This window comes from Condylura cristata, unplaced genomic scaffold (assembly GCF_000260355.1).
Source record: "Condylura cristata isolate star-nosed mole 26May11 unplaced genomic scaffold, ConCri1.0 scaffold00006, whole genome shotgun sequence".
NCBI lineage: Eukaryota > Metazoa > Chordata > Mammalia > Eulipotyphla > Talpidae > Condylura > Condylura cristata.
Genome location: NW_004567107.1, coordinates 54,937,408 through 54,958,703, shown reverse-complemented (window position 1 = coordinate 54,958,703; position 21,296 = coordinate 54,937,408). Strand labels below are relative to the sequence as shown.

The window sequence follows — 21,296 nt, the reverse complement described above, 5'->3', positions numbered from 1 at the left end:
GGAGCAGGCAGATTTGGGGATTCAGTGGTGGTCCCTTTTGCCTTGTTCTGTAACAATAAAGAAGACATAAAAAAAGAATAAAGAAGACATAACCTCCTAGGCATTAGTGGGGAGGTTTTAGGGTGAGAGGAAAGATTTTTTTTAAAAGAAGCTGTAGACTGTTACAGGGCAACCCCAATGTGAAATGGGTTATCTGATTGGGTCCTCACGTACACACTTAAAAGGGACTTATAATGAGACTCAACCACAGGCACACAAAAAAGGATAATAAAGAGTTTATTTACAAAAAGAGGAAATGAAAGGAATAACTCAGGGAGAAAGGGGGAGAGATAAATTGGTAAATGCATCCTACCAGTTTGCTAGCTGGGACCCCAAAAGCATGCTGAAAATACCGCAATAAACCAAGCCCCCAAGGCCCACATGTCTGGTTATATACTAAGCCTGGCTGCTTAACACCACCCTCAGTTCCTAGCAACCCTCCCTTTGGTAATGATGACATTATGGGATGTGTAGTTCTTGCTGTCTTTCTTGGATCTCTTTGGTCTGCAGTGGGGGTGGAGTCCATAAAACCTGTTTGTGGAGTCCATTCTGGACAACTTTTCCCCCAACAGAATGAGAAGATCTACATCACAAGGGCCTGGTTTCTCTTTGCCCACTCCTTACCCCAAACAGAAATCAAACCCCTGTTACAGAGCATGTAATGAGAGCCCCCACCCCCCAAACCTGCTTGCTCTAAATAGGTTCTGCCATCCACCACATAAAGATAAAACAGATTTTAGTGCTTAAGACCTTCAAAATAACTTTAATATAATTAATGCACAAAAAAGAAAAGAGAAGAAAAAGGGTATAGTTTCTCTATCAAGCACCCAAAATTATCCATCCCCTCATGGGTAAGTGCCCAACTACATTTGGGTTGGGCCACCTGTTAGGCCTGTCTGCTCAAGGTCAAGGCACCCTCTGGCCTTCCTGCCCTGCCTGTACTAGTCTAACATTCCAGCCTTTTTGGTGTAATAGGGTGCCACCCTCTCTAACTACTTCCTGCTGAGTAGGGTCCTAGAGCAGTTCTGGCTGGAATGTTGGAGTGCTGGTCAGGGTGGCCGGTTGGTTCCAGAATTTGTAGGCAAAGGTTGATAAGGGTAGAGCAAAAGTTGCTTAAAATGTAGGCCAGTCCGGGCAGCACAGGGAGGCCTGATCTTGCCAGATTGGCCTAACACCACTAAGGCCTAAAAGTTTCCCACTAGTCTAAGGTTGATTCTGGTATATTATGGACCCGTACTGTGGCAGAAGGGGACAGGCAAGTCTGAAAAGAGCAAAATCAAAACACAAACATGATAAAGTCTTCCTTGGGGTCTCTTATCCACCTGTCTGTTTCAAGTTTCTCCTTCCACTTCCCCCAAGACCCTGATCCGAGTACAAAGCTTATATTTAAATTTTTTTTCATATAAATATTTTTTTCTATTCATGTACATTTATTTTTTATTCATATATATTTCTTTTTATAGTCATATATATTTCTTTATATAAATACATAAATGTTTACTATACAAATATATACATGTGTGTGTATATATACACACATATATATTTGTATAGTAAACATTTATGTATTTTATATGTATGTATATATATACATGTACATATATACATATATACATACATATATATATCTATATATATATATATATATAGACATGAGCAGATCCAAAAGATTTTCTGAGTGCTGGGCTACAATAAGATGCGCACAATGTGGATAGAGAGATCTGCAAGTGTGAGCGAGGCCCAGTTGGGCTGCAGTGCTCACTAGCTGCTTCTCTGTGCTGCTCTCACAAATGAGGTTCATAAAAGAAGCCCAAGCCCTTGGGGGTCCTGACATCTGAGGGAGTGTGGTGGGGTGGGGAGGTTGGAGCCACCTGTCTGCCTGCTTTTAGAGACCAGGGAGGGCCCATTCCATTCTAGGAGGTTGCAACCAGATCTCAACGCAAAGGTCTTGAAGCCCAGTAAGGAGTTTCCTGAACCCGGGGACAAACTCTCAAGTGCAGCGTCGGGGCGGGCCACTCGCAGTGGGGCGCGCTCTCGCAGCTGCAAGAATAGTAATGAAACTTGGTTTTTTTTTTTTTTTTTAATCTTGACCTCTGCAAGACTTGGCCTTTTTTTTTTTTTTTTGGTAAATTGCTCAGACTGGACAGGCCCCGCCCTTCCGCACCCGGCTCAGCGGCCTCGGGGGCCGCCCCGCCCGCGCTCCCAGCGGGTTCTACTTCCCAGACTGTTCTGGAGGGCCTGGTGGTGGCGGTCCATGGCGCTGCCCGCCTGGCTGCAGCCCAGGTAGGGCTCTCCGCCGAGGCGGGGAGGGGAAGGGGCGCGGGAGGAGGGACCTTTGGGGGCGGGGACACCCGCACTCGGCGCCTGGACCCGAGGGAGCCAGCGCAGTGCAGCCCTGCACACTCTGGTGCTCTTGAGAGGTATTTAGCGCATTCAGTTCTCTCGACCAGTCCAGGAAGAAGGCTCTGGTATTTCCCCCATTTTACAGACGAGGAAATGGGCAGGACTGCCTGCTGGATCAGCCCTTTCTTCTGTGTGTCCTCTGCTCATCCTTCCCAGCTTTTTCCCTCCCCTCTTTCCTCACCCCCACCCCCTGGCCCATCTCCGGACGTTTCAGACCCAGTGCTGCAGATCAACCGGCTACTGAAACTTCCAGCACCGCTATCTTCCAGCCCGGAACGGGAACTGCTGTCTTGGTATAGCGGTAGATCTCGGGAGGTGTATTTTAACCTACAAGCCAATGGCTCTGATTTGGGCCAAAAGGAAGGAATTCTTCTTTAAAATAGTTCCCATCATCTGTAGGGTGCCCTATCATCACACTACTGTCTGTGCTTGCCGACTTATTTGCCTGTTATCTCAGGTTTGACATTCCTGAAGATAAAATCTTGGCTAGCTGTCAGGGCCACGCCCCCTATCTTTCTGAACCCTCAAGGGATACCTCCAGCAGCGTTTTCCCTCTCACAAACTCTCTCCGTCCATCTTCTCGTAGTCATCTCCCCAGCAATCCATGTTTAAACTCAGCTTGACTTCCCTTTTCTGGCCCCAGCCACTGAACTGCTCTGTGAGTGTGTCAAAAGAGGAAGAGAATCTACTCTTGCAAAGGAATAGGAGGCCGTGGTGCTTGCGGACCTGGATCACACAAAGCGATCAAAAGTGCAGAACAATTCAGAGACTGAATTGTTCACAACTTGGACTGCCACCATCACTGCTCCTCTCTTGTAACTATACACCCCTCTTTCTCACGTTCTGCTCTTGGCAAGCCAAGTGGGATACATGTTGAGCCTATCAGTCCAGCTCCAGCCGTCTTCCCCCCCCCCCCAAAAATAACATTCAGAGCATTTTTTTCCAATGATTATTCGTATCCCTCAGTGAGGAGCAAGGTTCGAACTTGAGCAAAGATGAAAGTGGATTTTGAATAGAACCACATTTGGTTTTAAGCAAAGTAAGGAGTCTCATTTTAGCATATAACATGTGTTCTGTGTCCTTTCAAAATCTGATGTGCATTTGGGGATAACTAAATAAAAGACTCTGATGTGGAGTCATTTTCTCTTGCTTGTTCAGGTTGGCTCATATGTTAAAGGGCATGTGTGTAACATGGAAAGAGTGATTTAATTGAGGAAGTGTCTGATATTACTTTCCTGTATTTGTAGGTATAGGAGGAGCACCTATCTTTTCATTTACTACCTGATCCAGTTCTGTGGGCACTCATGGATATTTACCAATATGACAGTCCGGTTCTTTTCATTTGGAAAAGGTAAAACTTCAAAACAGATTTTGATTATTCATTGTTAATCCTGTTTCATCTAGTCCAGTTTATATTAATTTTAAATTTAGACTTCTGTGAACTTCAACTAATATCCTGCACACCTCTAAAACCTAATAACAATACTTTTCAGTAACCATGTTTCTTGCTTACTGTGAAAACCAAAGCTTTTGTGGAGGAGGGGGGAAGGAAAATGAAGGGATTTGACTTCCTCGTGAGTGGGAAATTTGCCCTGAAAAGGTGTGCCCTTACGGTGGTGCCTTTTCACTCTTCCTTTCTGGTTCTGCCCAAACCACAGCAGGGTTAGTGTGTGGTTTTGACAAATATCTTTAAATTCCACTAGAATATTTTGAGCAGCGATATCAGGAATTAATCAAATACTTCCCCATGTTTTTTTCTTCCCCAAGTTTAGGAGAACTTCAAGTTACTCATAAATAAAAGACAAACTTTCTATCCCACAAACCTCTTATTGCTCCCTTCAAAGGTCATGTGTCCTTGAGAAAATGGCACACTTTGTAGATGACTCAGTACACATATATGAGTTGGTATTAAAGGCTTAGTCATAAGCTTCCTCTAGTTTCCTAAAAAGTGAAGATTTTAAAGAGCATTTCAATTTTCAGTGAAAAATGAATCACTAAATGACTGTCAAAATAATATGCTTTTCATGTTCCATCCTCACATGGCTAAGTGTCATTACAGTTTACAACTGTTCGGTGACTCGACAATTTGAGCAACTGCTGGTTTCAGCTAAAAACAAACTGCTGGTTTCCCAGATAACATATCTGGGAAAAGTCATGCTGTGCGCAACAATTCTGACTGATGTATCATAGAAGATTAATCTAAATACTATTTTATGTTGCTTTTTCCTATTGCAAATCTACAGATAAATTCTTGCCCTTTATCGAGAGCCTCCAGAGATACAACCTAAGGCTTGAATTGCAGCTATAATTATTGGAGGTCTGCAAACAGAGAAAACCACAGGCATGGGAAAACTTTCCTTACATTAAAAAAAAAAATCACTCAGGGTCTTAGAAGTTAACTGTAGCTTTGTGGGCATTTTATAGATCATTCACAGCACAAATCATAAGCACGAACTCTTTCTTAAGCCTCTCCAGTGGGAAAAATGGCCTGAGTCAGCAGTGTATTTATTTCTTAATTATTATCCTGCTGTTATAATTATAGCAGCTGCTTTTTATTAAAGAACTAAAACCCATTCCTATGGAAGGCAGCTGAAAATAAGTAAGTGGGGATGCGGCATGACTTTGGAGTCAATGTATTTAAGTTGTAGAGCATCAGCAATCTAATTACCTGAACTACTAAAACACGCCACCTTCTTCCTTTCCAGCACTGTGTAACTGACAGTATTCTGGCACAGACAGTGTAAGGCAGCCTAAGGGTGTGGGCCTCGCCTCAGGAATCATCTGTGAAATGGTGTGATAATAGTGTGCTCCTCACAGAGCGGCCGAGAAAAGAAACCCTTAGTGCTTGATAAATTATTGTGTGAATGATCACTACACAATATAGACTGCAAAGCTTCACTAGAAGCTTCTGAACATGGCAAAATTTCATTTTAAAATTTAAAGAGTGTTTCTGATTCATGGGGACATTTGTTTCACTGCCATTTCAGCTGTCTCCAAATGTATAATTTCATTTGGGTTCTCTGGAACGCAAAATCCAAAATTCAGCATTAAGAACTTCAAACTTCAGTGTCTAAAACTAACAAAAACCCAGCAAGTAAGTATGTATAGCACCTAGTATGTATAGCGCACAAATGCTGGACACATGTGTTATTTAATATCCTATCATTAATGTGGTTTCCATAAGACTCTTAATTCGTATTTTTCTATGTCTCTGCCTTTTTCTTGTCAATGGAAAAGTTGGAAACAAGATAACTTTTTAAATATGCTTACCCTCTACCTTTTTACATTTAATTTTCCTAGAGTCTAAGGGGCCACTTTAAGGAGGAGTTGCTTTATTATTTAAAAAATAATAATATAATAGTTTATTTTAACATCATTTTCTGCATTTTTCATTCTCAGTTGTAATCCCTGGGGGCTTCCCATCACCAAATCACCCATATACCATCACCATAGTCCAGTGCACTTCCTTCTGCCAACTGTTTTTTTATCCCATTCCCCATTTCACCCCTGTAAAATGTGTCTGGTTGCTCATTATTATTATTATTTTCTTGCTTGGTCCTTTATACACCTGCTATGAGTGAAACCATCCAGTATTTTTCCTAGGAGTGGCTTTATAAGCCATCATATGGGGAAATACCATAACTTGGGTATGGAGCCTTCTTCAAGTTATTTCTGGAAGAAGAGCAAATGTACTGTCATATGAAGGACTTCTTTGATTGCATTGTATTCTTAGTAGCTTAGTAGCCTACTTAGAAAATTTCTCACATGCACAATTTAAAAAAGAATAATCCCAGTTTTATTACAAAGTACTGTGTAGATTTGGGTTGAGGTCAAGTTTTTACTTACTATATCTGTATGTTCCATTCACTGGACACAGATTCAATGGCTGACACGTTTTATGCTATTGGGCTTATGATGCAACTTTGCCAGTCCATTTCCCTGTTGGAGTTGCTGCACATATTTGTGGGCATTGAGTCAAACCTTCTTCTTCCGAGATTTCTGCAGGTAGGTTTTAAACACATTTGATAATTATTATTACTTTAGAATCTGATTCATACTAATGTTTGTTTCAATTTGCAGCTGCTTTTGACTTTATAGCAAGAAGCTAATATCTGCTAATTTCAACCCTAGTCACTAACACATGAGAATGTCATGAAAAAATGAACTCTTTCTAAAATGTTGAATAGGGTGAAAAGCCACCTGGATACATTCAGGGCAGTGATGCTTGTGGATTTAGTGATCCTTCGGAGGATCATGACCACGACCACCACAGTGGTGGGTATAGGTCAGTGGACAGGGCTTAGATTGAGGCCCATCAGGCTTGGTTTGGACCCCTGGCTCTTGCACTTATCACTGGGATCATGTCACTCACAGTTATTGGGCCCTTTGAGGGAAATGTCATGATACAAAATGATAAGAGAAAAAAACAAAACAAAAACACCAAGTTCCTTTTATCCCTATCCGGACAATGAAAGCATCTCTAGTTATTATTTATTTTGCCACTTTTACTAACCACAGATGGAAAGATCATTTACATTTTTCTAGTGTAGTATCTCATTATAGACGTGGGGATCACATTGACTTGGACTGAAATTCCAGTTTACTTGTTACTAGCTGTATGTATCTAAGCAAATCAATCAATTATTTTGAATCTCATTTTCTCATGTTACATGAAAATCAAAACATATGTCTCATGGAGGAAAAAATGTGTGGGCTAAGTTCCTAGCTCTTAAAGGTGTGATAGCTAATAGCTATTGCTATTAGTTATTATTTCTTTCCTCTACCATGTCTCTAGCTGTAGATGACCAAGCTTCTTACCAAGTCATGTTAAATGAAAGTGGAAAATTCACTGGTAGAGACTTAATATAGGAAAACATTGCTGGATTAAGGTAAGACAGAGAGAAAAAAAGCGGTATTTTCCATAAGAACAAAGAGATAAGAGTTAGGTGATTATATGAACATGTGTTTAAAGTCTAGAAAAAAGGTATTCATAAGTATTGTTTTTGCTGGTTGTAAAATACATTTGAAGATAGATAAATGATTTGATCATTGGTGCATTATAAAATCATTAAAACATCAGATATAATTACATTGTCAGCCCCTGGCAAAGTGCTTAGAAATAAGCTACACCTTAAATTTTTGTTGACTGCAGGAATGGCATAGAATATTGTATTAAAATTTGCTTAAAATATCAATAAAGTTTAAAAGGTGAAAATAGGAAGGTCTTCTTAAGAAGTCTATTAAGAATGAAGCATTTTAAGTTTATGGGTTATCTTAAATTTTCCATATTTAATAAAAGTAGAAATTATTAGAATGAAGACATCTTAAGTGTTGAAATCTCAGCTGTAGACTGAAGTTCTGGGCCCTCCCTGGTGGTGCAGGGGTTAAAGACACAGTACTATCAAGCTATCACCAGCCACTGTGGCATGAGTTTGATGCCAGCCAGGGAGTTAACCCACATGGTGCAACAGATCTCTCCTGTCTTGCCCGCTGCTCCCCTAGCCAGTGTATTTCATTCGATTGCCTGTTCCACTCCCCACTCTGTCTCTGGTGAATCCTCTGACCCCTCCCCCACCTCTGGCCTACGCCCCAGCTCTTTTGTGTATGGATTCTTTTTGTTGATTTAAGAGTTTACCTGTCCTTTCTATTTTTTTTTAAATGGTTTTCAGAATGTATGTGGTGTTGGAGAAAGCTTAAAAAACACAAGTCATAATTCAAAGTTTCATTTTCTCCTCCCTTATTTATTAGAGTTCTGTAGCCAGTTGAGAGAATTCCCTCATTCTGAGATGACTCTGATGTCTCTGCTTTAAAATAACCAAACAAAACTGTAAGGTTGTGTAATCATTCTTGGTTTTCCTGTTTCCCCATTTTAAATGAAAAAACTGTTGTTGAGAATGTGACTAAGCTACTGCCACGGTGGTCATAGCTGATTGCAGATGGCCTCTTGAACAATAGATAGTGTCCAGCTGCTTTCGAGTGGGTTGAAAACCACATTGGCTCATTTGTGATGTTACTTGGACACTGCCCTTGCAAGAGTGCTAAGTCTCAAATGAATTTTCTTTTTTTGGGAACTGGTCTTCCAAAGTATCAGGATAAGTAATTTCTATAGGCAGTAGGAAGTATTAGCTAATTCAGCAAATAGAATTACCTGTAGAGAGGGGGGCATTTTCTTTGTTTTGTTCTGTGCATTTGAAAATGTTTTGTACCTGCAGCTTTGTTTTGGCAGTTAGGGAAGAGCTATTATGAATCGTTTTAAAAAAGATTTATTTACTTATGCACACAAGAACTGGGGGCAGGGCAGAAGTGTTGTGCAATAGGATTCACCAGAGTCAGAGTGGGGAGCAGGACAGGGAAGTCTACTGAAATGCACTGCTGAGGGGAGCAGCTGGTAGGTCAGGAGAGGTCTGCTGTGCCATGTAGGTCAGCTCCCTGACCATGGGTTGAACTCAGGCTGCAATGGCTGCCATTAGCTTGATAGTGCTGAGACTTAACCCCTTGTGCCACCAGGGAGGCTCCATTATGAACTTGTAAGATTACACACAATAAAAGAAAAGGAAGTGGGCCTCCCTGGAGGTGCAGCGGGTTAAAGCACTGCACTAAGAAGCTAAAGCCACTTCCGCATGAGTTCGATTCCCGCCTGCCTCGGAGGTGACCATATGGCGTGGCAGACCTCCCCTGACCCACCCGCTGCTCCCCTCAGCAGTGTACTTCGTCGATCTGCCTGTTCTGCTCCCCGCTCTGTCTCTGGTGAAGCCTCTCACCGCCCCTGAGCCTCTGGCCTGTACCCCAGTTCTGCATGCACAAATAAATCTTTAAAACAAAAAAAAGGAAAAGGAAGAAATCCATTGACACTAAGACAATAATTTAGCACAGAGATATATATTTTATATATTTAAAAATACCCTTTAGGGGAAAGGGAAAAACAGTATCATAAATAGTTGTTTTTAGGCTTCTATCCCAGTTAAAATAATTACATGTATAAAGTAGTAATGTACAAATGAACCAAAAAAAGCATATAACTGTTGGAAGAAATGACAGCTGAAAACCAGGCTTCTCTCCTTTCCATCCCAAATGAGCATCCATATTTTATTAGTTTTGTAAATAAAAGTTGGATTAGGAAATCAGTTTATTTTAGTAGACTTAATCAAAACAATTTGCGTTAAAAGAGTGGAAGTACTACCAACATTGAAATGTTAGTTTTGAGGGACTTTGTTCTAACTTTGCTTATGAGAAAGAGGTTTTGGTTGATGATATAGCTTAAATATTTAGAATATTTTAACTTTAGGAGTGGGGAAAATATCCACAAAATTTTTAATCTTTGTCATGAAATTAGAGAAATGTCTCTTTACTAACCAAGTTTAATCTTTTACCTTTTGAGAAATGCTTTACATGCAAAAAGTTCATCTATAACTGACTTAAAATAACTAAAATCTGCATCCTTACTTAGTTCACAGTAAGTACTCAAGCAACATGAACTCATTTTTCAGTTTCTAAAAACTGTACATCAAAACAGTAGGGATTATCACCCCCAAGTTATTGTGCCCATTGTGAGCACTATTTTGATACTTACCAATATCACCTTATTCCTATTTCTGACAAGGGCAAGAAGAGATTTGCTTGCCAAGAATCATCACTCTGTAGAATTTATATTCGCAGACTCTTATGAGAATTGATATGAAGGAAATCCCAGAGGAGAGTGTCTTAATGTAACCCTTTTAAGAAAACAGTCAAGTTCTACCCTAGTTTCTTAACCGGGAAGCTGATGCTTCTTTGCATTGTTAGAGTAATAATTTTCTGATTTTCCATAAAACCATGTATATTTTTCTCTCATGTTTTGATTTGGAATCTGGTTCATATTATTAGTTAAAATTACACCAAAGAGAATATCAAGGTATAAGATTCTCTGAACTTTGGAGACTTCTGGGAATTAATAGATGCATAATTCACTCTGTAGATAAGATTTTGAATTTTCTTCTCTTTGCTTTTAAATTTTTCATGTGATTAAAGCTATATTTATAGTATGATTTTAAAGATACTGAGGTTAACTTTAATGGGAAGAGCCCATAAAATAACAAAGGTGAATAAAACAGAGTTTCAGAACAAGGCACTCAGAATCACCTGGTCTAGGTTTTTAGTTAAGATGTGAAGCAAGTCATTTTCACTCTGTGAAGTATAGTGTCCTTTGTAAAAGATGATGACAATATGCTTACACCTTAGGGTAATGGAAATTAAACGAGATGGTTTATATTCAGAAATTGGCACAAAGTAACTTAAAAAAATCAGCTTTTATCAATTTAAGAATATCTCCATCTAATTCTCCCATTATGTTACTACCGAATGCTTATGATGGAGTTTAGTAGCCATCAGATAACTTGGATATTAGATTGACAATCATGGAGGGGAGTGTTCATATAACTTGGATATTAGATTGATAATCATGGAGGGGAGTCTTCATATACTCACATCTGTGTATGCACTGTGTTACGTTTGGCGGGAGGCACATTGACTGTTGATTTCCATACAGTTGGGATTCCATCTGTATGCCACAGGAACTCAAGTGATAGTTTTCAACAGGGCAGATTTCATTGTGAATCATCTTTTGGAAGATTCCCCCCTCTCTACTCAGTAACTAAGAGGCAGCCAGATATCATGTATAATTTACAACTCTGGAAACCAGGAGACCTGGGATATATGTGTCCATTCCATTCTGTCCCTAGTTTGAGCAAGACACCGAATGCTTTTTTTCTGGTTCCCAAATTCCATATTTATAAAAAAAAAAAGGTTGACTGGGCTAATATTTAAAAAAGATACTAGCTATCCATCTTATCAAGAGCTGTTTTTTCTTTCAATAGTAAGTGATTAGAAGTGTGTTGTGTACACATATTCATGTCTAAGTGTTTCCTATGACTTTTATCAAAAATTAGATGATTTTCCTAATTAACAGGCACTGATCAAATGTAAGATTAGGCAGGGTCTATGTATTTGCTTGCTGTTAAGATCTTGTATCTGATCGCTGCCAGGTGTCATGACAGCTAGCTTGGATTATTCAGTTAATTATAATTGCAGTTAAAATAATCAATGACATAAACATAATTAAGTCATGAAAATAGGGCAGTACATAGAGTGTCAAAAGCAAAACAGTGCAGTAGCTAGCACCTATAGATTGAGAAAGGTTTGAATCATATCTAATTCCCTTAGCCAAGCAAGGACCCATTGAGTCACTATGAGGCACAGACATGCTGAGATAGTTTGTACATGTGGATTTCTGATCATGTGTCTGATCATCTGTGGAAAATTTTGAACTTCTGTGCAGTAGGTAATTCTCCAGAACTAATATCCTATGATTTTAAGTCATAGATTATCCCAGTCCTTTCTCCTTAGTCCACAGTAAAAATAAAAACAGCAATTGAAAAATAGAAAGCAGTCCTCCCCTTTCCTTTTCTCTCATGTGTCCTTCAATATTTTCCTTTGACCACTGAGAACAAAGAAAAATATTCTACTAATGTGCACAAAATGCAGAATGTTCAGGAGGTATTACTACAATATAAGAAGGCACATTATATTTAGATAAGAAAAGAGGAAGGCATTTTTTGAGGTTGGTAATTAGAGTTTTTAAGCCATCAGTTTGTGAATTCTCAATGATTTGTAATTGTTTACTGACTTGGAAAAAATATGAACATGCCGAATTCTTTTCATTTTCCATGGGCTTATAAGAATTAGGGTTATGTTACTCTCCTGCACCCAACCAAAAAAAAAAAAAAAAAAAAAACTGCTAAAGCTTCTCCTGTTGTATGAAGTTGAAATTTTTCTGCCTGTTGTTCAAAAAACGCTTTACAACCCAGTCCAACACATCTTCAGTTTTATCTCCTATTATTTCCTTATGCACATTAAAGAACTGTGGCCCCATGATTCTTAGTACTTGCCAAAGAACTGTGGCCCCATGATTCTTAGTACTTGCCAAAGCAACTTACCTTTCACATCTCTGCTTCTTTGCTGGGTTTGCTGCTTGGGTCTGGGGTGCCTGTTCCTTTCCTGTTGGCCTGACAAACTCCTATCCATTCTTCAAGACCCAACTGAAATGTTGCCTGTCATCAGAGATCTCTGCCTCCTTTCTCCAGGCAATAGGGAACACCCAACAAAAGCTTGTCCAAGTAAATGAAAACATGTGTGCCTGTATCTCAGAAGGGAAATACTCTGATTCAGATAAAATGTTATCTTTTCATTCATCATTTACCATTTAGAGAATACTGAAAAACAAAAAATGGAGGAAATGAAATTCACCCATAACCCTTCTCCTTGAGAGATAATGTTAATAGTTTAGTATGCATATTTCCAATTAAAGCATGTCTTTTGGAGGAACTCTGGTTTATAAAATTAGAAAATTACCTACATGCTTAACAGATGATCCTAATTCTTGACTTTACTGTTTCTTTGTTAGCTCACAGAGAGAATAATCATCCTCTTTGTGGTGATCACCAGTCAAGAGGAAGTTCAAGAGAAATATGTGGTGTGTGTTTTATTCATCTTTTGGAATCTATTGGATATGGTTAGGTAAGGAGGCAAATGACTTCTTAAAACAAGACTAAATTGCTTTCTACAATAAGGCCGGTAATAACTGCGTACATTTGGTTACTCTGAATGAGAGAGAAAAACATAACTCCTTTGCAAATTATTTTATCTTGATATGGAAATGTATTTTTAGTACTTTCCATAATGGGCATAACAAAGATAATGAAAACCTACCATGGAATTACAAGAGCAAATCAGTGCGTTTGGGTTTCTAGCAGAAGACTTGGCATGACACCAATTTGGAATAAACCTCACAGCTGTTTGCTAATGAAAGGCATTCCTTGCAATTGCTCCAGTACATGTTACTTTAATAAGCAAAGCAAGACTTTTATTATATCAAGTCTGAATTTACAAAGTTGGTTTCTGTAAATTCAAGAATATTTTAAGTTTGGGGCCTCATCTCTCTGGGGGAAAGTGCATCTCTGCAAACATTTGTTGGTGTACAATTCCAGTGAGTTCAAATGACTGTGGACTCCCCGGAATCTTTGGAGTTCAGGTTAGGAACACTTGCTTTAGAATGTCTTCAGTTTCGTTCCCCTTCTAACACTTGGCCACTTTGCGATAAGATGAACTTAGTTTTGTCTCTGCCAGCAGTGGCTCACTCTGGGGTGTTGTCACAACTGCTATTTGAACTTTCATGAACCAGTGAGAACTGGTCCTCCCACCTGAAAGATCTGGAGATGACAACTGGGGGAGGAAATGGTCTGGCATTTTACCTGAGGTTATGTAAATTCTGTACTTATATGGCCAATAACTTAGTTGAATTGCAATATTTCTAAATAATGGCTTGAGCCTTACTGTGAACTGGAATAAAATACCTGTTGAATTCAAGTGACTACAGTTCTTTGTATATATAACTTAGTAAGCTACTTCTCCTTTTTTAACTAGTACTTTTGTAGACTTGGGGCAAATTTTATGGACTCTGGTAGCCTGTGGCTTCTGGTTCATGAGATGTTGGCACCTCATCTGGGACTGTGACTTTCTGATATATTGTTCTCTAGTATACCTAACTCTTTCTGTATTGATTCAGTCTCAAATGAACCCAGTGGAGACATTTAAGAAAGAAACGTCTTGCATTTGGATAGAGAAGTAGATCTCAGACTATACTTGTCTCCACTACTTACTTGCTATATGACCTTGGGCAAGTCCACTTAGTTCTTTTAAAAAATAAGTGTTGAGATGTAATTTGCACACCTTAAAAGTCTACCTTTTAAATATAAAATGTGCTATTTTTAGTGTATTCAAAGACATATACAAACATCAATATTTCTAATTAAAGAGCATTTTCATTACTCCAAAAGAAACCCCACATACATTAGCAGTATCTCATGTCAGCTCCTGACAAGTACATGCTGTCTCTATGCCTATCCTGAAGATTTGTGATTGGCTTTTTTACATTTAGCATCTTTTCAGGTTCTTGATGTTGTAATATGTGCCAGTATTTCATTCCCTTTTTGTGACTGAATAATATTCCATTGTATCAACTTACTACTTTTTTTATCAGAGGAGAATTAGGGTCCTGGACTGAGAGAGAGTTCCCTTTCTTTGTTCATGTTTCTAAGGCTTGGGGTTTTGTTTTGCTGAATGTATTCTAGTAGTTCTTGAGATGTGGTCTCGGGACCAGTGGTGTCAGTATCACTGGGTCTTCCCTTGTCATACAAGTTCTCAGACTCTTCATCAGAATCACTGATCAGACACCCAAGGAATAGCAGTCTGTACATTAGCAGGCCCTCCGGAGGCTTCTGATATATACTTAAGCTTGAAAACCACTGGCTATTCAGAGAAATGAAGAGATGAGCACTATTTCATCTATTATATCAGAAAGGGTAGGTTTAAAACTACCAGTGGTATCCAAAGCAGACTAAGTGGAGGTCTTGAATTGATCACTGAGATGGCACAACAGCACAAGCAGAGGGAGGCCAGATGAGGATATAGCAGTCATATTTTTTCTTTAAAATTTCCATAGACATTTTCCAGTATGTGTGTCTTACAAAGCTTAACTGCTTGCTGCATAAAGTGACCTTGGCTTCTGAGTAAAATTGAATAAGTAATTAAAGAAACTTGTCACCATAATTTGTGGGGGATAAGTCTTATTTTTCTTTGCTCCCCTCCACATTTATCCATGATTCACCTCATGAGACAAGCCAAACTTACAATGTCTTCTTTCTCTATTATAAACAACCTCTTTTACTTAAACCAGAAAACACTGATAGAGTGAGGACATCACATGCTTTCCAGTTTTATCTATGTATTTAATTATGGAGTGAGGTATTTTCTTCTTTTGGTATTTGCAGGATGTCAGTAGCAAATGATGTTTATGAGTTCCTTGTCTTCTTCAGGTACACTTACAGTATGTTGTCAGTCATAGGACTATCTTACGCTGTCTTGACCTGGCTCAGTCAAACATTGTGGATGCCGATTTACCCTCTGTGTGTTCTTGCTGAAGGTAAGGAGAGAGTACCTTGCTGTGTTGCTTACTGTTGAAGGCAATGTAGATTAAATGGTTCACAACATTTTTGATGATTAAATTACTATTTTTGCTATTGGTTAGCTAACTCAATGGATCTTTCCTGGCATATTTCCCTTGATTTAAAGAAACAAAGCATTAAACAACAAAGTCAGAGGAGGAAGCAGTGCAGAGTAGTCAACATATTGGATGAGGAATGAAGACCTGCGAGTCTAGGTTCTTACCTTCATCAACTCAAAGTATGAGTTTTGCATAAATCATTTAAACACTCAAAGTCTGTTTCTTTATCCAAAAGAGATTTATCGTTTAGTGATTATTTTTAATGCTTAGAAACTCAGTACTCTCTGGTTGGACTAATCTTTCCACTTACTTTCTACTCTGGATCCCACACTCTACCAGAGATCAATCATTTACCTTTAGATCAATCATCTACCTTTAGATCAATCATTTTCTCAAGGAAGCACTCCTTTACTTTGTCAACCAAGTCAGTAACCACAATACAGCATCATAGACCTTTTATAAGATCTATCTCAGCTGTCATTAGACATTTGTATAATAGTATGTTTTGTTTTATGTCTATTTAAGTCACTGGCCACTAGACTTCATGAAGATATAGGGTTTTCTTTATTTCCTTGGTGCCTTTCTCTGATGCACCCAGTATAGGTGCTCAATAAACATTGAATAAATTACTGAATACAAAATGAAGTAGGTGAATTACTTAGTCAAAATGTGAACTTAAAAATTAAAATCATCGGCCCTCCCTGGTGGCGCAGTGGGTTAAAGCACAGCATTGAGAATCTAAAGCCGCTTCCGCATGAGTTCGATTCCTGCTTGCCCCGGAGGTGACCACATGGCGCAGCAGTACTCTCCTGACCCGCCGGCTACTCCCCTCAGCAGTGTACCTCGTTGATCTGCCTGTTCTGTTCCCCACTCTGTCTCTGGTGAAGCCTCTCACCGCCCCTGAGCCTCTGGCCTGTATCCCAGTTCTGTATGAACAAATAAATAAATCTTTAAAATAAAAACAAACAAAAAATTAAAATCATCAATTTGCAAAGAGCTTGTGGATATTTGGGAAATAAAGGCATCCATATGTAATAGATTTACTACACAGGGATATTTCTGAAAGCTGTGATTGAAGTGTCTGAGAGGTCTAAAGAAATCAAGAAAGCACATTACGGTAATGAAGGTAAAACATATAGAAACAGATAAAACATTAAAGTGGTGACACTGGCAATAATTTCATAGTACATTAAATACAATTGAGCTATTTAGTGATGATCAGAGAGAAGGAATGTACACTAAATCACTATTTATAATTTTAAAACTTGTTTTCAAGAGAATTATTAAATTTTTAAATAGGCTATGTTGAGTCCAGAGAATAATCTTTTTGAAAAATGTCTACTTCTTTGAGAATGAAATTCATCACTCATTGAAACATTTATTGTAAATATACTTATACTTAATATATATTTATATTTATTACAAATATAGAGCTTAGATTTAATTTGATATTCCTTTTGTTATATAAAATATATGATAATATAGAATACATAAAGGAATAAGATAGAAATAATCTTTTTCTAAAAATGAGGAATGAATAAATGCATAGAAATCTTTCCCATTCTTATAATTCATAATTCTGAGCCATCTCCCCATCAGGAATGTCATGTTCCTAGATGATAGCCATGCAAGTCATGGTTTTTTAATAAAATTAAAATCAAAACCTTTTCTTGCAATTAAAACATCAATAGAAATAGAAAAAATGTCTGGAAGCATATATGGCAAAAGTCAACTCTACTTCTGGGTGATGGGATATATTGGACTATAATTTTATCTTTGTATGTTTCCAAATATTTAAAATGTTCCAAAGTATACAAACATGTAGTAAGAAAACCTACTTGATTTTTAAAAAATGTGGCATAATTCAACAACTATAGTTTCTCATTTGATAAATGTGAGACAAAAATCAAGTTCCTATAAAGAACTAACTCAAATATTTATATTGATGAACAATGTAGGAGCTTCCCTGCAATGCCTGGAACTGTCATGGTGCTTTGGTGCCATCTGTGTAGATGCCCAACTTCCCACTCTTTCAACTGTGGGTGCCTGTTTATTTTTTTAAGATTTATTTATGCACTCAAGAACTGGAGTACAGCCCAGAGGTATGGCAGGTGAGAGCATTCACCAGAGACAGAGTGGGGAGCAGAACAGACACATCTACTGAAATACACTGCTGAGGGTTCAGGAGAGGTCTGCCATACCATGTGGGTCACCTCTGGGGTAGGGAGTGAACTTATGCTGCAGTGGCTGTGGACAGCTTCATAGGGCTGTGCTCTAATCTACCAGGGAGAGCCCTTATTAAACTTTTAATACAAAAGTAATTTTAGCTCAAAAGCACTTGCAAAAATAGTGCAATTTTGCATGTATACTTCACCCAGCTTACCCTAATGATAACATTTTTCCTGACCATAAAACATTGTCATTTCATCCCATGAAATGTTACCAAAAACTCACAGATGGGGAGATAATTTCATAAAATCTCCATGTCTTTTTTACCTAAGACCAGCCTTTTCCCTAAAAATAATTTGGACAGCATTTCTCAGAGTTCCTCAGAATGTTTATTAAATACTGCTGGGGTGGGAAGGAAGAAATAATTTCAAGTACATTTAGGCTAAGGAAATGTCTAATGAAGCCAGTTTTTTTTACTGCAAAACTTTTCAGAATCTCTACTAATATGTGTTGTGAAATGTCAAGAAGAAAATATGTGTAGCATTTTCTAAGTTCATTTGTCATTTCTATTTGTGGCTAAGGCGCAGGTTTATTTGAGATAACATTTTAAGAAATGTTGCCTATTTCTCTGTAGGCATAGAAGAGTATAGGAAACAAAAATTCAATGAGTAACATGCTGTATGGCCTTGTCAATTTAGTTATTCAGCAGATTTCGTTATCAAACTGATGCTTTACCTGAAGGGTTCAGTCATTGTCACAAAACTGTCATTAAATACAATATCTTTAATATGCGCGCACACACACATCCCTATAACAAGTTGCAGAGAGAAACTTCATAACTCCTTTTTTTCTATAAACAGCATTTGCCATCTATCAGTCGCTGCCTTATTTCGAATCATTTGGCACTTACTCCACAAAGCTGCCCTTTGACGTATCCATTTATTTCCCATATGTGCTGAAAATATATGTTATGATACTCTTTATAGGTAAGTGACTTTTCTATTTTTCCCTTTTGTTTCTGCCTTTTCCTCTTGTTTTGTTCTGCCATCTACCTTAATGAGCGAGGGCAAGGAAGAAGCCTGACCTGACACAGTGCAGCTGATCTTGTTAGTAAAGCACCTAGAAGTTACAGTGCCTTCTGTCAGACACCACCATTTCAAGTGTATCACTCTGTAACAACAGTCAAACTAGTAGAAATTATAACAGCCATTATGTAAAGAATAAAGATGTTTTAACCGTGAACTCAGCTACCTATGAACAAATTCTAGATATCAATTATATCTTGCTTGTTGATTTAGCCATACGTGCTACCATCTCCTAACAGGCAAGTGACAGCAGGTGCTAGAGACTGAAGAAGAATATACTCAACAAAATCTTAGAATTAGGCAAATTTGATCAACCACCTTCATAGTTTTCCCAGAATATTAGGAAAAAGACTACCATTATTAAATTTTACTTTCTCCAGCTCCAACATTTCCAAATCTCCAAGATAATGATTACTTCTAAAAGGTAACAATTGCCAGATATATAAGAGCAATCCAGAAGATGACAGATGTGAAACTTTAGAAGGGGTGATAAGAATGACATGAAAGGCAAAAAAATTAATTCCTTGCAATAAAAAAATAGGATAGAGAAGTTTGCTTACTTCCCTTCTGCAAGAAAATCTGGACATTTCTTTCAGTGGCTTGCTTCTTGTTCTTGCTATGAAGGTAGCACTATGACTAAATTTTAAAGCTATGTTTCTTGGGAGGGCTAGAACAAGTGGATTGGGGGCACAATGGACTGTGGGTGCTTTGGTGGTGGGCATGCTATGGTAAGAACACCTGAAGTGGGAAGGGACCCTATACTTTTAAAGTACTGACAACTATGTTAATCAACGTTACCTTAATTAAAAAGTATGTAAAAAATAAGTTGGAAGCTATAAAAAAATAAGGCCATGGTTCTTTCTAAGATATGGTTAATTAACCTTACTTTTGCCACTTCTTTCTCCATGTTAGGTATGTATTTTACCTACAGTCACCTTTACTCAGAAAGAAGAGACATCCTGAGAATCTTTCCCATTAAAAAGAAAATATGAAGCACTACCGTCCAGTGTGATATCAGGAGACAGGCGTGTAGATACAGCTGTAGTAAATGGCACAGAAGGATTCTAGAGGGAAAATACCTAGTGACTTGATGTGCTATAGTTACCAAAACTCTAGACACATCACACATGTTTCTATGTTTCTCACATATGTTTCTATGTTTCTCACACATTATATTTCCCAAACATATTCTGTATAACCTACTTCATGAAAGCCATAGATTTTATACAATTAAACTAATATTGTGTGAAGCTTGATTATTTTTCCTATAAGGTTAGTTAAAAAAATTAGCTGGTGTAGATTCAATTAAATTAAGAAACCAAAGTTGTAAACCTAAATTACAACTATTTACAGCTATATATTTTTACTTCTGAGTTCCCAAATAGCAGCTGATATGTAGGAGGGGAGTTAACGTGAAATATTTTCTGTAGTTGTCTAGAATAACATATTTTATAGACAGATACCACTGTTTCCAGGCTAACACCCATCTTAAACATTACACACACTTGGAAAATCAAACATCTTTTCAGATCTTGAAATAGTCTGATAATATGCAAGTTATTTGGGCTTTAATTTAATTCCTATTAAGGAATAGAGGACCCAGATGAAAGCAGAATAGACCTTTGGTAAACACACAAATAATGTCCCATCTTCCTTTAGAAGTTATCAGACCATGCATACATACTTTAATGGGATATAAAGGTACAAAAATTTAGTAAATCATTTATATATTTATTCTTTAATCAATCAATCAATCAATCTATCTATCTATCTATCCATCTAGGAGGTAAAAAATCAAGAACCAGTAGATTGTTATTCTTCTCATTGCTACTTACTACAAATTATATATCATCATATATAGTTTTAGAAAAGGCTCTTTTATTTGAAGATCTCAAATATATGTGAATAAATGACAAATAGGATCATATTTGTACCAACATATATCATTTTCTTTTCTTGAAAGAATTCTAGAATCAAATTAACCAGTAACTATATAAACAGGGTAATACATATCTTGTGTTTAGTTCTTAACTAGGTAATAAAGACATAATCACAAAAAAACTATTTTCACTAGATGAAATGTTTGAAAATAAATGAATATTAAAGGTTGTTGAAATCTTTACAAATTAATATATTTAGAATTTTAAAATGTTAAAATTATCCTTTGAAAGCTACATTTTACCTTTTAAAGTTATCTTAAATTTAAAATATTACTGACAGAATGGTGTTTGAAGAATAGAGTCCCTTTGCCTTCCTCCCAATAAAATGGTGACCTAAATACTGAAATATACACTAGGAATCACTAAAATAAAAATTATAGAAACTATACCTTATTACTTCATTTTAAGAAATAAACTTTTCATTATAAAGCAAGATTAAAATTTTTAAACTAGTTGCCTTTAGAATTTTTCTACTCCTTAAAATAGAAGACACAAATGTAATTAATTAAGGGGGTGGAAGGGAGAATGGGATCAGAACTGGGATGGGAAGAGTGCATTGGACTG

At 37.6% G+C, this 21,296-nt stretch overlaps 1 protein-coding gene across 1 annotated transcript; it reads left to right on the top strand.

The window, feature by feature from the left end:
* The first annotated feature begins 2,243 nt into the window (after positions 1 to 2,243).
* On the top strand, positions 2,244 to 20,903 carry HACD4 (3-hydroxyacyl-CoA dehydratase 4). The gene is made up of 7 exons (XM_004678014.2): positions 2,244 to 2,322; positions 3,690 to 3,793; positions 6,320 to 6,447; positions 12,881 to 12,993; positions 15,351 to 15,457; positions 18,568 to 18,693; positions 19,705 to 20,903. The coding sequence occupies exons 1-7, from the start codon at positions 2,294 to 2,296 to the stop codon at positions 19,782 to 19,784; spliced, it is 687 nt and encodes a 228-aa protein (XP_004678071.1). The 5' UTR covers positions 2,244 to 2,293; the 3' UTR covers positions 19,785 to 20,903.
* Positions 20,904 to 21,296: the final 393 nt, after the last annotated feature.